The sequence below is a fragment of the Gymnoscopelus braueri genome, assembly GCF_963280865.1.
Source record: "Gymnoscopelus braueri genome assembly, chromosome: 9".
Lineage (NCBI taxonomy): Eukaryota > Metazoa > Chordata > Actinopteri > Myctophiformes > Myctophidae > Gymnoscopelus > Gymnoscopelus braueri.
In genome coordinates this window covers 7,178,638-7,195,848 of record NC_137610.1, presented here as the reverse complement: position 1 = coordinate 7,195,848, position 17,211 = coordinate 7,178,638, and the positions used below count along the sequence as shown (strand labels likewise).

Sequence of the window (17,211 nt, the reverse complement as noted above, 5' to 3'; positions counted from 1 at the left end):
TGTGTGTGTGTGTGTGTGTGTGTGTGTGTGTGTGTGTGTGTGTGTGTGTGTGTGTGTGTGTGTGTGTGTGTGTGCGCGTGTGTGTGTTGTTCATTCATGTGTGCATGAGATCAAAGGCACGCTCCTCACAAGGTCATTACTGAATGCAAAGGCCTCTGGCGGTCCAGACAGCATCCCTCCCTGCCCGCCTGCCTCCGCTCTGTCATGTAGACAAGAGAGACTCTGCCATGTAGACAAGAGAGACCGCTTGAGACTAAATGGACACAATCTGTCTAGAGATGTACAGCGATTCCCAACCTGTGGGGCGGGGCGCCACTGGTGGGCCGCAAGGGTATTGCAAAATGGGTCCCCTAATCATTGGTAAAAACACAAAGATTTTGAATGATAATATAACATTAAAGGCAGACTAGGTAGCTTTTCAGATCTGTGTGTGTACACACACTCCCCCCCCACCCCTCCCCTCTCTGACAGGTATCAAAGTGATTGCTGTCTTTGATGAATCTAATCATTGATTAGAAAGAGCACTAACGAGTTAGACACTTTCATGGCCCAATCAATCAACTCAGTGCACAACCGCTCTGAAGTTCAAAGGGATCAATTAAGAGCTCCGGCCGAGCCCGTCCCACTCTCCACCCCTCTCCACCCAAAGACTTTTCAGTCCCTGCAATGGATGAATGTCAATACAAACAGTGGAATGTCTACATAAACAGTGGAACAAAACCAAAAGACAGCCAGAGGGATGTGTCTTTCTGCAAGAAACCACACTAGCATAATTATATAGTGCTAACTAATTATTATTTTTTTGTGGGAAAAAATATATAAAAATGCTATATATATATATATATATATATATCATCTTTTTTTTAAATTTAGGCATAAAGTTACCTAGTCTGCCTTTAATATTTAAAACATTTTATGTAAAAAAAAAGAAATTACTTTTTTTCTTTAAAACCTTGACGTTGTTGTGAACCTTGAGTTTTTATTGTGATACCGACAATACCGATACCGAGCTTAAAGTAGCCTATTAGGGGTGTGCCGATATATCGTCCCGCGATATATCACGATACGTTTTCGTGACGATATGTATTTTTATTTTTTTTACAATAATAATAATCAGGCATGCAAACAGCCCCGAGGTGAAAAGGGTGACAACATGTTGTTTTTTTTCGGGTCAGGTGTCACACTATTGCCCTATTTGGATTCAAAACGGCTATTGTAGCTGAAAAGCTACAAGTTTGCATGTCTGAATAATGCAAAAACAGAATTATTTGTTTGCATTTGCTTTTTTTCTCCCCCATATATTTTCATAATAAAAAAGTGCGTATCGTATCGTATCGAAGTTGTGAGCCCAATATCGTATCGTATCGTTTCGTGAAAATCGGCACAACCCTATAGCCTATACTATGTTAGCTCCATTGACCCAAGCCAGAACACAATCGATTGATTGATCACTAAAATAAACAGGCTCTGAAAATGCCCACCCGTCTGACCACTTAACACGACAGACGTGATATATTGATATATTGGTCTAGAAACATCCGCCACACAGCTGCTGACTGGATGCTCAATCACAGCAATGACTGTGATGTGTCACTAGGGCCGTCACCATCATGGCATTTTAGTTGACGAGTCATTGTCATAGAACTGTGTCTTGGGCATTGATACATTGGCCTTTCTGTTTGGGCTTAGCCAACACAAATTGCACAGGGCTGATAGGACAAATGACTTACATATCAAAATAAAGAATTTTCTATGGCTAATATTCAAGCTTTTTCGTGAATAGGCCGATTTTTTTAAGCTTAGACTTTTTACATTTCTTGCCCTAAATAGCCAAAATAGTGAGGCCAGGTTGAAAGTGGTTAAAAGAGCCTGGACAATGACATTAAAGGAATAGTTCACCCACATTTTTTTTAAATTTTCTATCAATTACACACCCCATGAAGCCTTGAATTCATTTTGTTTTTGACTCATTCCTGAGCCAATAATTCGATGACCGGGTGTATTTCCGGTAGGAGACTCAAAGAGACTCCTTTGAGTCTCCTACCGGATACATTAGCATCTTTCCGCCAGTAATCAAATTATTGGCTTAAGAAGAATGCATCAAAAACAAAAACATCTCCATGAATTCAATGCTTCATGGGGTGTGTAATTGATAGAAAATAAGTACTTTTTTGGGTGAACTACTCCTTTAAGGTAATGATGGAAATATAACATTTCTACTCAGTTCATTAAGTTGAATGTAAACGATTCTATTGATTATGTAAAATAATTGTGATTATCTCAAATAATTGAATTGCGATTATTGGGCGACTAAAAACATTCACATCCTGAACATGGAAAGCAACAGGAGGCTATGGGGCGGCCATAGCTGAGTGGTTAGTGAGCCCGCCTAGGGAACCAGAGGCCCTGGTTGCCCCAGGTTCGATTCCAGGCTATCCCAGCATATGTGCCGATGATATGAAATTTGTCCCTGAGCAAGATTCTTAACCCCAATTGCTCACAGGTTCTCATTGGAAACAAGACCGCAAGGACTTTCATGAACGACCCGTTAAAAGGAATTATTATAGGAGGATAAATAAAGCTTCAAAGAAGAACGACAATAGAGTGACGTTTCCCAAATCAGCGTGCAGGGCGGGTTGCGGTGCCGAGAAGCAGTGGTGTAAAGTAACTAAGTACATTTACTCAAGTACTGTACTTTAGTGCAATTCTGAGGTATTTTTACTTTAGTGGAGTATTTGCAATTTTCAGTACTTTTGCTTCTACTCCACTACATCTCAGAGGCAAATATTGTACTTTTACTCCACCACCAATTATTTGAAAACTTTAGTTACTAGTTACTTTGCAGATATAAACTATTTTATACATAGGCTATTTGAAAATAGCAGATCTACAAGCTCACAACGTGTCGCGATGCGACGCGTTGTGAGCTTGTAGATCTGCTATTTTCAAACATTTTAGTATTTTTACTTTTGGTACTTTAAGTACATTTTTGATACCAATACTTTTGTACTTTTACCTAAGTAACATTTTGAACACAGGCCTTTGAGTATTTTTATTTTGTGGTATTGCTACTTTTTACTCAAGTAAAATATCTGAGTACTTTTCCCACCACTGCCGAGAAGACAAAGCATTTTTTTTCCGCTGTGTCTTCAGAGTTTGTAGCAGACACAGCTGAAGCAGACCACCAATCAATACAGGAGCCCGCAGGAGCGGACAGAACAGGAGGCCCTCCTGTTCTGTCCAGACGCTATAACTATATCACTGCAGCAAAAAGACAGGGAGAGAAAAAGCTTTCTGAAAAATATGATCCACCCTCTGCACCGGCAAGGGTGGGAGCATCTCTGCATCTGAATCTGTCTCTGTCTCTTAACCCGTTAAAACCGGGAACGCATCTGTGTGTAACCACTTAAACCATTATTTTATACTTTGGCTATTCAAAAATAGCAGATCTACAAGCTCGATCTGCTATTTTAATTTTTAAATCGTGAAAAATGTGGTGCAAATCTTTGAATATATATATTTTTTAAAGCAAACATTTTGAACTCAAACTTTGCTTATGGGGGATTCTACAAATGTCTTTTGAAAAAAAAACGTATGTTGCTATAATATCAGTGGTTCTCAAAATCTTTCATGGCAAGGACCACCCAAAATGATATGTATTTGTCCCTCATCTCAAAATATTTAGTTCCAGGGACCCCCCAAAATCAAAGGTTTGAGTAAAAAATGTATATATATATTCAAAGATTTGCACATATTTTCACGATTAATTTTTTCAAAACTAGCAGATCTACAAGCTTTGAGCTTGTAGATCTGCTATCTTTGAATAGCCAAAGAAATCTAAAAATGACAAAGACACTTTTCCGGTCTTAATGGGTTAACAGAACAGCTTTATAGTAATAGTAAAGGCCTGGAAAGGGAGGAGACACTAACCTATCAGGTCCACAGGCTTATAATCTGTTATGCCTCGTTGTGTACCCTCCCATCATCTCCCAGCTCCACTTTTATTCTACATACAGTGGCTGTTCCTGTTTGTGTCAACACAACCATACTGCTGAAATAACATGGATGACACACACACACACACACACACACACACACACACACACACACACACACACACACACACACACACACACACACACACACACACACACACACACACACACACACACACACACACACACACACACACACACACACACACAGGCGTCACTCACAACATTAAAAATCATAACAGCCACACCCAAACCACCCATGTTACAACCCCCACACACGCACACACACACTTGCACCCACACACACACACGTATGCGCCTCTCCCTGTCATTTCCACAGTCACATCACCCGACCCCCCCTTGTAAAACACCAGAGGTCAGACAGGTCCTTATCTGTATGCTAAAGCAGTCACGTACGCACTATGCGCGCACACACACACACACACACACACACACACACACACACACACACACACACACACACACACACACACACACACACACACACACACACACACACACACACACACACACACACACACACACACACACACACACACACACACACACACACACACTTCAACATGATAGAATTCCAATAGATTTCTTCTAATGGACTAAATGGATCAGTCTGATTGACCACAGAACCCTGTATTACACTTTGTTGTACAATGGTGTGAGAATAGCCAATCTACAAGCTAACAACATGTTGCGATTGAGAGGCAACACGTACTGTAGATCTGCAAATTTCACTAAAGATTTGTCATTAATCATAATCGAGGCAAAGGTTTGAATTAATGGTGATATTGATTTGAAGTCATAATATGGCACAGTTCAGTACAACACTAGCTGTGTGCTCAGTGGTATACTGTACACCTTCACAATGCAGAGCATATTATTTCCTCTCATGTCTCTCCGTCTCCGGGGAGAGAGTGTGCAGTGTGCGGGGTGGAGGGGGGTCCGGGGGATGGAAATAGACAATAATAATGTCTCTTTCCACCCCCTCCCCTCCCACCTTAAGGCTTAAAGGTAATGGATTCAAGTCCCTCCTGATGTCAAGGAGCAGGGAAGAGAGGAGAGGAGGGAGTATGTGGGGGTAGTCAGGAGGATGGATAGATTTATGAGCATGTCTGGACTCTGGACATTCAACACAGTGCTGTTGTTGTCCCTGACAGCGAGGGGCGTGGTCAAGCCCACCAGTGGAATGAGCTCCACACCAAAGTTAAGTGAAAAAAATATATAAAATAAACAAAACTTGACTTAAAGGAGTGGATAGCCTTGAATTTATGATATTTTTTTGGTTTTGTCGAATTTCTAAGCCAATAATTTGATGACCGGCAAAATATGCTAATGCAACCTTTTCAGGCCAGGGACCCCCAAACTGATGGGGAGATGGAGCAGGGACCCCCTACCTCGTAGGGTAGGGGGGCTACTACCACATACATTGAATATTTATGTATACAATTGTGTTTTATATTGCCTGCTCCTACGCACCTGCCCCAGTAGGTGTGCAAAATAAAAATTCTCTACAAAATATGTATAAACATACCATGTTATTGTGCATTGTGCCTCCATTTATCTGTTTGCTATGGATTCATGTTATGTTTAAAGACAATTTGACATTTTGGGGAAAAAAAGGAAAAAACATTTTTTTTTTTCAAACAAAAATATTGTTTAATCAAACAACAATTTCGCAGACCCCCTGCAGTACCTCCGCGGACCCCCTAGGGGTCGCGGACCCCCTGTTGAAGACCTCTGTGCTAATGTATCCGTTAGGAGACTTAAAGAGTCTCCTGTGAGTCTCCTACCGGAGAGACCGCTGGTCATCAAATTATTGGCTTAGGAATGCGACAAAAACAAACAAATCTCCATGAATTCAATGCTTCATGGGGTGTGTAATTTATAGAAAATAAGATATTTTTTGGGTGAACTACTCCTTTAAGCCTCTTAGACTTATTGTCATATGACAAATAGCTAAAATAGTGTCGATGCGACATGTTGTTGAGTTTATAGATCGGCTATATTCCTTTTCTTTGTTTTACCATTTTGGAAAGTTCTTCAAATTGACATGCCCAAAATAGAGACGGTTAATAGGTATGTACTGTATAGTTGTGTCTTTCGTGTTGTTTTTGTTTTCTCTTGATTCTTCTTCTTCTCTCCTGGTACATCTTACTGCTCTCTAGTCCCCATGAACCAGTGAAAAAGGAGAACAGAGCCAGATGTTACTTGTCAGGACGGGGTTCATGTGGCCTACTTCACTCTTTATCTCCCACAAGTCATTAGATCACTGCAGTACTTAGAGGAGTAGTTCACCCAGAAAAGTACTTATTTTCTATAAATTACACACCCCATGGAGCCTTGAATTCATGGAGATTTTTTATTTTTTGTCTCATTCCTGAGCCATTAATTTGATGACTGGCAGTAGGAGACTTGCAGAGTCTCCTGGCGGAGACATTAGCATCTTTCCACCGGTCATCAATTATAAAAAATGTACAAAAATAAAACAAATCCCCCCCATTCCTAATATGTCCTTATGTTTGTATTTCACGTTTTATGAATAATATTTTTGATTTGCTTAATTTCATAGAGGAAAAAGCAGATACAGTATATCTAATTATACTGTACGCATACTGTATAAAATTAAAGCAAATCTATTTAGATGATAGATGCAGATATGCTGTTCTTTACTCTTTGAGAAATAGTAACTTTGAACTGGGCTCTATAATTCCCTGCGAAGGAGAGGATGTGAATACTGTATAGTCACCATCCCACCAGGCTCGGCTCCAGGATGAAATGACTGAGGGGGGCATGGAAAATGGCAAGGGGGCACATCGTTTTTTATATAGTAAAATAACATGTACATAAAACTTAATCTGAGTGGTCAGAATTTGCAACTGAGGGTGCAAGCTAGGCTCCCTCTGGCACCCCCGTGGCGCCGGGCCTGCATCCCACACCAGAACCCTGATGACCAAGCACTTTGTGCGGTATGATATCTATATGATTTATGTTATGACTGGACTGATAGTTACAGAGAAACACTGTAGCATCTCAGAGAGAAAAGCCCTCGCATCGTCATCAATCACCTCTCTCCTCCTCAGTGTTGTGTGTGTGTGCTGTCCCAACTGACCAGTTCCTCTAGAATAAAGTGCTATTATTATCATAGACACCTATTTGTGGTATAACAGAATACCCTAATTCAGTCATTTTAACCCATTCAATCCGGGGAACGCATCTGTGTCATTTTAAGATTCATTTAGCTATTCAAAAATAGCAGATCTGCTATTTTTGGAAAAATCTTGGAAAATGTGTGCAAATCTTTGAATATATATGTTTTTTAAAGCGAACATTTGTAACTCAAATCTTCTGCTTCTGGGGATTCTACAAATGTCTAAATCCTAACAGTTTTTCGAAAAAACTTATGTTGCTATAATATCAGTGGTGCTCAAACCTTTTCATGTCAAGGACCACCCAAAATTATATGTATTTGGCCGCCGACACCCATCTCAAAATATGTTTTTCCACGGACCCCGAGAAGCAAAGATTTGAGTAAGAAATGTGCTTAAAAATATATATATATATATATATATATATTCAAAGATTTGCACACATTTTCACGATTTTTCTAAAATAGCAGATCTACAAGCTTATAGTGCCGCGCTATGAGCTTGTAGATCTGCTATTTTTGAATAGCCAACGAAATCCTAAAATGTCTTAATGGGTTAATAGTATGCAACTGTTTTTCAAAAAACACTAGTGTTTAGATACGTTGCTCATCGTTGCACAAAATAGCATTTAGTAATAGCTCTTTCTCCTAAAGCCTCAATTTATATCAAGGTAACGACGCGTCGCATCATGATGCTAGCTAGCTTGGAGATGAGTTCTTGTTGGCGAGTTATGCACTGTTGTGGGGACCGAGAATAAATTGGGCATCAGGCAAGTCTTCCTCCCAGGAGTCATGCAGTGATGCGTGACCCGTTTCCTTTATCTCGTTTGTGTTAGAGGACAGATGGCGCCTCCTCTCTGAATGACCAAATGCAATTTAACAAGTTACTTTAGGTGTTAGTATTATGGGGATCACGTTCAACACATTTGACACGTTTGGATACATTTCTCAATCTAAGACCTCGAGTACAACTGTTCTGTGAGTGACCTGTTTGTTCCTAAGTCTATCCTTGACAGCTATACCTTACTGCAGACCGCTTCATTGGAGTGGCAGCCTGTCACAAGGGACTACTAGACTATATCTACATGGACAGGTCATATTGACAATGACTTATTAAGTAATGCTGCTATTATCCATATAAAAGCCAATAATGTACTGTATGTTACACCAAATGTTTATGTTGCAGTGATATCCACATTTAAAAGCATTAAACGTGGTTGTGCATATTAGACATTAGATCCTATCTACTCAACTTCAATGCCATTTATGTGTACAAACATACTATACTGTCTGGCATAAGCCTTGACTCTATGTACGTCTGGAGGAGACAGCACTAACAAGCCTGACCCACAGAGTAATGGGCACTAAACGTGCACGCAGACACGCGCACACACACACACACACACACACACACACACACACACACACACACACACACACACACACACACACACACACACACACACACACACACACACACACACACACACACACACACACACACACACACACGTATTACTATGCTTGTGAGGACATTAACATCTTAAGATATCGGTTCTACGCCTTTTTTGCCATTTTTGTCTTAACCCTAAAACTAAACCATTGTAAACCTAATAAAAAATTTAAAAAAAATCAGTTTTAACCATAAAACAACCATTTCTCTTGTGAGGACCAGTAAAATTGCCCTCACAATGTCTATTTTCCCAAATTCTACTATATACTTGTGGGGACATTTGGCCCTCGCAAGTATAGTAGTACAGGTGCATGTACACACACACACACACACACACACACTCACACTCACACTCACACTCACACTCACACTCACACACTCACACGCACAGTTGCACACACACTTTGACTAACAAATCTCCATTGTCATGCTTTACAGGTCACAAGATGAACATGGTTTGGTTTCCTTAAATTCCTACAGTTCCTAAACTTCTGTGTCCATTTGACTCAATTCCATTTGGATGCATTCTCACACTCTCTGAATTAAAGGCATACAGTAGTATGTAACTTTGCCCTGTGTTTTCCATACAGTACATAACAAAACAATATCAGCCACTGAAGTAGTGTGGTGGTGTTTACCTACAGAAACACACTGCGCTCTCGCTGTATTTTGGTGTTTTCACTGTTTGCTTTGGTTGCGCAAAAACATCCCTGCATCTCTGGTGCAGAGGCTCATCTAGAGGTACGTCTCACCAACAATTTTCAAATGCTTCAGTCTATACAGTCAGGAGCAACGGAAGCTCTGAAAATGATCAGAGGATAAAGCTGATGTGACGCCTCCTCCCCGCTTCCGTTTTGTCTTTACAGTCGCGCAAATTTGTCCTAATAATTTTATAAATCAAAATAATCTAAGCATATTACGTTGCTGTCCGGCAGAAACCAGCTAACTCCATTATTCCCCTTTTGCATTTTTTTCCCCATAAATCAGTGCTATTGAACACCCTTTACGTCTATGTGTTGATTAAAAAAATATTGAACCAATGAAAAGTATTGAAAAGTGCTTCTGACAAAACCAGCTAACTCCATTGGATCATCACACTTTCTGCTAAACCAGCAAAGTCCAGCAAAGGGGGGTGGAGTTAGCTGTTTTTTTCTGACTCCAGGCTGCACCCCCTTTTGACCTCCAACCTCATTGTGAGCTTGGAGGTCCTTTAGATGTTCTTATCTATGATGAACACACTTTTTTTTTTTTTTGCCATTTCCTGAAAAATGTTAGTTAGTTAGCTGGTTGCTGCCGGACAGCAGAGATATATAGCTTGCGGCTTATCAGAAATGGAAATTCTTAAATAAAATGTAAAGATATTTTAAGATATATTTTCGTGAACGGAAATGACGAACAGACGAGACGACAGCTTCCGTTCTCGGCTTTCGGGATGTGTAGTTCCAGACTCTCTATATACTGTAGCATTCAGAGATGGTGGAATAGTTCTCTGGCGTAGCCAGACTAATCTAGAGGGCAGGTGAGGAGATGACAGTGTTGTTTATATTGTAGTGAAAGGTGCCACGGTCTCTTTAATCTGATTCTCAAGACTGTGAGTTATTGAGAGCCGTGAGGAAAACAGCAGGCATCCCCCCAGACAGCTCATTTAACCTCTAGCACCATCCTCCAGAGAGCTCATTTATTTCACCACCAGCTCCAGCCCGACCCATGCCATATATTTTGATGCCGATCCCGCTTTTGGATAGCTCTAGTCTAGACCACCGATTACCAATGTTATGACCGATATTTTGTAATTTTCTAATCAATTTGAAAAGTTTTTATTTGAGAACATTTAACTTAAAAGTAAAAATAAATAAATGAAATTTAACACAACTTAAACACGATCTATTGTGTTGCAAGCTTGTAGATCGGCTATTTTTTTTTACATTTCTCCTGTAATAACATGCCCATAATACTGACACCAGGTTGCAAGTGATTAAAAAACAGATGTAAAATAATGGCCGATATATCGTCCAAACTGATATAGAGTGTACGGGTCTGTCTCTGCCTCTACCGAGGCAGACAGAGAGGCAGGTGGGCAAACATCACAACACAAAGCATATGGATATTATGAGCACATGACACACAAAGAGGGAAGAATTCTCCCATCTCCCATGTTATTCATCTAGATAAGTGTTTATCAGGCCAGGAATCATTTTAGGGTCAAGGCCACTTGGCCTTTGGCTTTGCACATTATTTGAGGGCACAAAGGCCAACTGCCAGAGCAACAAAGGCCATCAAATAGAACAATGATTTTAAGTCCACTGAAATAATTAATTAAACTTTTCTAATACATAGTATAACTATCAGTGCAATAAATAGATAAATAAAAAGCAGTTTGTTTCACAAAATACTGTATTGGTATTTACAAATTACCAATAGTCAGAATTCAGAATCTCAACAAAAGACACAAAAGAATTCCTGCCCTGCCTTTGTAATTGTAACAGCTGGGATTCAACCCCGGGTCTCATGAGCAGGAAGGGACACTAAAGCCGAACATCTTATCCACTAGCCTAAAGAGGACGTTCCCCCTTGGCCGAAGAGGATATTAGGCTTTTGGTCTTCAGGCAGATGCTCTGAGCCACTCTGCCACACCTTCTCTAATCTGATTCATAATGCAGAGAAATCTGTCAATAGAGAGTTAATAACAATGTTCCTGACTAGGGCTGTCACGATTACAAATTTAAGTTGACGATTAATTATCACTCAAATAATTGCGATTAACGATTTAATTGTGTTTCTGTCGTTGAAAATTAATGGAACGTTAATGTTTGGCTTTTAGCTTTCGTAAAAAAAAAAGTTGCACAGGTCAGATATGACAAATAACACACATTTAATTACTTTATACTTAAAAATAAACATTAATAGTGGAAATAGACGATCTATGAGCTCAAAACGTGTTGCATCGCGACGCGTTTTGAGCTTATAGATCTGCTATTTCCACTATTTTTGACATTTAAAACATATATATGACATTTTTTAACATGGAATTGATTATAACGATTATGCAAAAATAATTGCGATTATATAAAATAATTGTGATTATATAAAATAATTGCGATTAGACGATTGTGTAATAATTGTGATAGGCCTATTCCTGACTTGATTTAACCCATTAAACCTGGGAAAACATTTGTGTCATTTTAGATTTATTGCATAGGCTATATCCAAAACTTAGCAGATCTTAGCAATCTTGCTCACTTCGTGCCACGCTGCTGCAAGCTTGTACATCTGCAATTTTTTAACAATTTTGAAGCAGAATGATACATTTTTGAGTAGAGTGAGAGGCAACAGACAGATACTGAGAGAGATTACCATACAGAGCCTTCGCTCTAGCAGAGAATGACTCACACATCCTCCTAACCTCTTTCAACCTGGCATGCCTATTTTGGACATTTGGTCATTATGCGGTGAAGAGATTTGTTGTGGAGGGGGTAAAAAGGAGCGGGCCAAGTACAAACCCCTGGGTTTAACCCGTTAAGACCGGGAACGCATCTGTGCCATTTTAAGATTTATTTGGCTATTAAAAAATAGCAGATATACAAGCTCATAGCGCGGCACCGAGTGCCGCACTATGAGCTTGTAGATCTGCTATTTTTGAAAAATCAAATCAAATCTTTGCTTCTGGGGGTCCCTGGAACAACATATTTTACAAATGTTTTAAAATATATATATGTTACAGGGAAATTGGCATTCCAGGGAAATTGAAATAGGAGCGCTTGTTTTCACCGCCCCCCAGGCAATTCTGTATAACCAACGCTAGAGGGCAATGAATGCACACTGAATCCACACTGAATCCACACGCATGCACATGCGTGTGTGCATGTGTGCATGCGCACACATGCACACGCACACATACACACGCACACACGCACACATGTGTGTCGTCGTGGACACTGGATAGTAACCATAGACTGTAACCAATGAAAAGATCTATTCTCCCCCTATCGGTTCACAACTCGGACGGCGCTGATTCGACTAGCAGACCTTCGGCCGGTCAGCGCGGGCACTCGCGCCTGGAGGCGCGCCCTCGCGCCTCCTCGGCCTCAAGCTCTGCTGAGTCGGCGCGCCTCCGTCATGGACAATAACTATTATCACGTGTGCGTGTGAACGCGTGTTCAGCGTTCCCCTAGCGTAGCTTCCTGGTTGCTATGTGGGGGGAACAACAAAAGCCTCGGTGCCGCGCTATGAGCTTGTAGATCTGCTTAATGGGTTAATTGGTTAAGAACACCCCACAGGCTGGCTGTCTAAGGGTCCCACCCATGTGACATTCAGGAGATGTGGATCGGGAATCTAGAATAGGTTTTAAATTTAACCAGCTCATCATTCCAAGGGGAAAACCTACAGCTGACGTTTTAGAATATAAAATATTCACAGCTCTGTTCAGGAGCTCCCATGCATCCATTAGCGTTCTTCCTACGCCTCTATCTCCCTCTGTCCTTGTCTCTTTTTTGTTTTTTGCATTCTCTCTCAGACACAGCGTGGCTCAGCAAAGAATCCATACTGTAAGTACCAGATATCAGATAAGCTCTGATGCCAAATACTAGGTCATTACTTATACTAGGTCATTACTTAGTAATGACCTAGTCTTTTTTTTCCCACACATAATAGAACGCTTTGCTGCACACAGCGCAGGAAATATCTGAATCAGCGATAATGTTGGAGCATTTAAGCAGAGGAATGGAAAGGATGCTGGAAGACACAGGGAGGGGGCAGAGGTTGCAGTCATGCATGCATAATGCAAAGTGGCGTCAGATTACGACCGCAACAGGCCAAAAACGTCATGCTATCGTGATTTTCTTAACCCATTAAGATCGGGAACGCATCTGTGTCATTTTAAGATTTCTTTGGCTATTCAAAAAATAGCAGATCTACAAGCTCATAGCGCTATGAGCTTGTAGATCTGCATTTTTGTGCAAATCTTTGAATATATATTTTTTGAAAAGACCTGAGGTCGATTCTACAAATGTCTTCTAAATCCCAACAGTTTTCTGAAACACTTATGTTGCTATAATATCAGTGGTTCTCAAACTTTTTCACGTCAAGAACCCCCAAAATGATATGTATTTGGCCGCGGAGCCCCATCTCAAAATATTTAGTTCCAGGGAACCCTAGAAGCAAAGGTTTTAGTTACACATTTTCGCTTAAAATACATATATATATTCAATACATATTTAAATTGTCATGATTTTTCAAAAATAGCAGATCTGCAAGCTCATAGCGCGGCACTCTGTGCCGCGCTATGAGCTTGTACAGTATATCTGCTATTTTTGAATAGCCAAAGTATAAGATAATGGCTAAAGTGGTAAAAATCTAGAATGACAGATGCTTTCCCGGTCTTAATGGGTTAATATGTCCAGTATACATGCTCAATGGTGCCTAACTCAACAACAGTACAGTACAGTACAGTACAGTACAGTACAGTACAGTACAGTACAGTACAGTACAGTACACATGGCTAATTAATTGATTGATGATTAAGGTCTAGTGACCTTAATGCACCGTTAGTCAGCAGGGACGGACAAAAGTAACTTGGAAAGTGATTTGGAAAATCTGATTAACGAGAATAATTTTGTTCTTCAACCTATTGTATTTTAATTGGCAGAATTGCTTTTATAATTATATGCAAGAGATGACACTGTTTAAATCTGAACAATTTGATAATGCCTCCATAACCGCTCCCTTCCTACATTCTTCCCTCCACACGCACGCGCACACACACACACACACACACACACACACACACACACACACACACACACACACACACACACACACACACACACACACACACACACACACACACACACACACACACACACACACACACACACACACGCAGGCAGGCAGGCATGTAGACAGACAGTCTCCAGCATCTTTTCCATCTCAATAAACGACCATGAGCTTTGGGCGCAGTCAGCATCTGGCCCTCTTAATGTACGTATGCAGCACTGACTCCATGTATATTATATCATATACGATCCATTATTCAGGACGGCCCATATGAAAGCTTACGCACACATACACACATATATGATCCAAACACAGTGGAGCGTTCCTGCTGCTTTCCAAAAGATGTGTACAACACATCATGAATGACACAGCATCTGCTGAGAAAATGCTGCCACGTACTGTATGTAAATTATGACAATATAAGGGTTGAAAAGGAATGGCACCTCCCTAGATATAATTATGACAATGACATCATTCAATAGAACATTCTTGATCATTCATGTGTGTGTGTGCACGCGTGTGTGTGCGCGCGTGTGTGTGTGTGTGTGCGCGTGTGTGTGCGCGCGTGTGTGTGCGTGCGTGTGTGTGTTGAGCTATCGAAAGCAAGGTCCCAAACAACAGATCCTAGACAAGCTGTGCATTCACTTCACAGGTTGCTGGAGAACATACATGAATCAATACGCAACTGAGCCACAACAACACACCACAACACACAGCCCTGGAAACCTCTAGAGTAGGGCTACAGTAGCTGGGTGAATATGACTTCAAATCAATGGAGGAATGAATACAGTAATAAGGTAAACTTGACAGTGTGGACACTGTGCTGTTGCAAGGTTGTGCTGCATTATTTGATCCGCCAACATTCAACAGAGTTGCTGTCGGGCAGAAACCTCTTATCTCCATATTTTAACTTTTGTGGGGTTTTTTTCATAAATGAATGCCCTACTTGATCATACTACAGTGTCACACAAAAGCATAAAAAATAGCAGATCTTCAAGCTTGAAACGCTGTGCGGAGCGACGCATTTCGAGCTCCTCGATCTGCTATTTTTGATATTTTTTCATTTAAATCCTGAAAAGTAACAGTTTTGGACATATGAGGTTTCCACCCGCCAGGGGCAATAATTAATTATCCATAAGCTATCATAATGATGCCGTGATATGAGACTAGATGACATCGACTGGGATTTTGGATATCATATAGGCAATCATATGACTTTTCAAAAACTGTTGTGTGAGTTTGCAGATTAGCTATTTTGGAAAACTTTAAAAGAACATTTATATTATCGTCACAATTCAATATTATTAGATTCAAGATTCAAGAGATTTATTGTCACAAGGATGTATTGTATACATGCACTGTGAAAGGCTAAGGTTGGGGTACTCCATAATACACAATAAAATAATATATAATTAACAATATTAAACTTATTAACAGCCCTAAAGCCATTTCTATTTTTGTTTTAAATCATAACAATGTCAATATTGCACATTTTTATTTTGTCCATATTGCCCAACCCTCCTTTGAGACACAAAACAACAGCATTATCTGCCTCTGACACACACTTATAGACAGTCAGTCAATGAGGACATCAATAATGACAAAGTGAACACAGCCTTGCAGTAGGACAGTAGGTATGTCAGTGGGTGAAGTGGTCACAACAGCACAACCAGTTACCCCCACACAATCACACACAGCTGTGCAGAATGATCATTAGAGTATTAATGTCATTACCAGCTATAAGTTCACATTTTAAATAGGGATGGGTCAAAATAATCAAATGTAGGAGAAAAAAATTGTTTATTTTTATTTTTTTATTGTATTTTATTTATTTATTTTACCAAAAGATAATCTGTTGCAAAGGCTATATTGTCATCCAAACCCTGCCAATACATTTTAGAAAATACCTATGGGTGTACTTTTTATTTATTCTCTGTTTTGTGTTTACAGGAAGTAAACAAAAATCGAATTTTAGGGACTTTCTATATTAAAAAGATACACTATTTTTGTTTGTTTTACACATCCCTAATTAGAAAGGTGCACCAACAACAACTGCCGTGATGAATGAACCTCACCTCTTGTAACTGTTCCAACTCCCTCCTCAGGTTCTCCTGCTCCGCCTCCAGGTCCTGGTACTGCTGCTTCAGGCTCTGGTTCTCCTCCAGGACCACCAGACCGCACTCCGCCGCGCGGATCTTCTCCCGGTTGGCCTCCGCCAGCTCCTGGGTGAGCCGCTCCACCTCGGCCCGGTGGTACTGGTGGTCCACGGTGGTCTCCCCGCCGCATGATCCTCCTCCTCCATCCGCAGCCATCATCTCTGCCCCTCTGTTGTGCCTTCTCCTCTCCGCCGTCTGTCTGCGGCACCTCCAGCAGCAGCGTTGCCAGGTTTTGAGAGAGAAACAAGCAAGCAGGTCTATGAAAACGGATACAGGATAGGTGGGCACTAGGTGGAAAGACTGGTGACGCGAGGTTAGGTGGGCACTATAGGGACATTTGGGCACCTCGATGTACAATTGGCTATTTTGTCCAAAATGCAGGAGGAAAAAAAAGGTCTAAGTAATGTAAAGTATGTGAACATGCACGGACAGCACGGTACATAATTAACAAACTTAATTTTATCCTTCAACTTATTGTTTATGCCCCACAATTTTTTTTTAACATTTTGGACAAAATAGCCAATTTTACATCAAGGTGCCCAGATGTCCCATACCGGCCCAGGGTTATGGCCCAGCCCACCTATACCGTGAAGACAAGCCAAAAAGAAGCAGCTATATACAAACCTATATGCAACGGCAATTTTGGTCTATTTTTAGATCTGCTAATTTCCC

At 40.6% G+C, this 17,211-nt stretch overlaps 1 protein-coding gene across 1 annotated transcript in view; it reads right to left on the bottom strand.

Moving 5' to 3' along the window:
* Positions 1-16,695, bottom strand: part of bicd1a (bicaudal D homolog 1a) — a gene marked incomplete at both ends in the record, with an annotated part of 80,460 nt that extends 63,765 nt beyond the window's left edge. The window contains one exon of the mRNA XM_080438004.1: positions 16,459-16,695. Within this exon, the coding sequence (XP_080294130.1) occupies positions 16,459-16,695 (237 nt within the window). The remainder of the gene's footprint in view (positions 1-16,458) is intronic.
* Between the last annotated feature and the right edge of the window lie 516 nt (positions 16,696-17,211).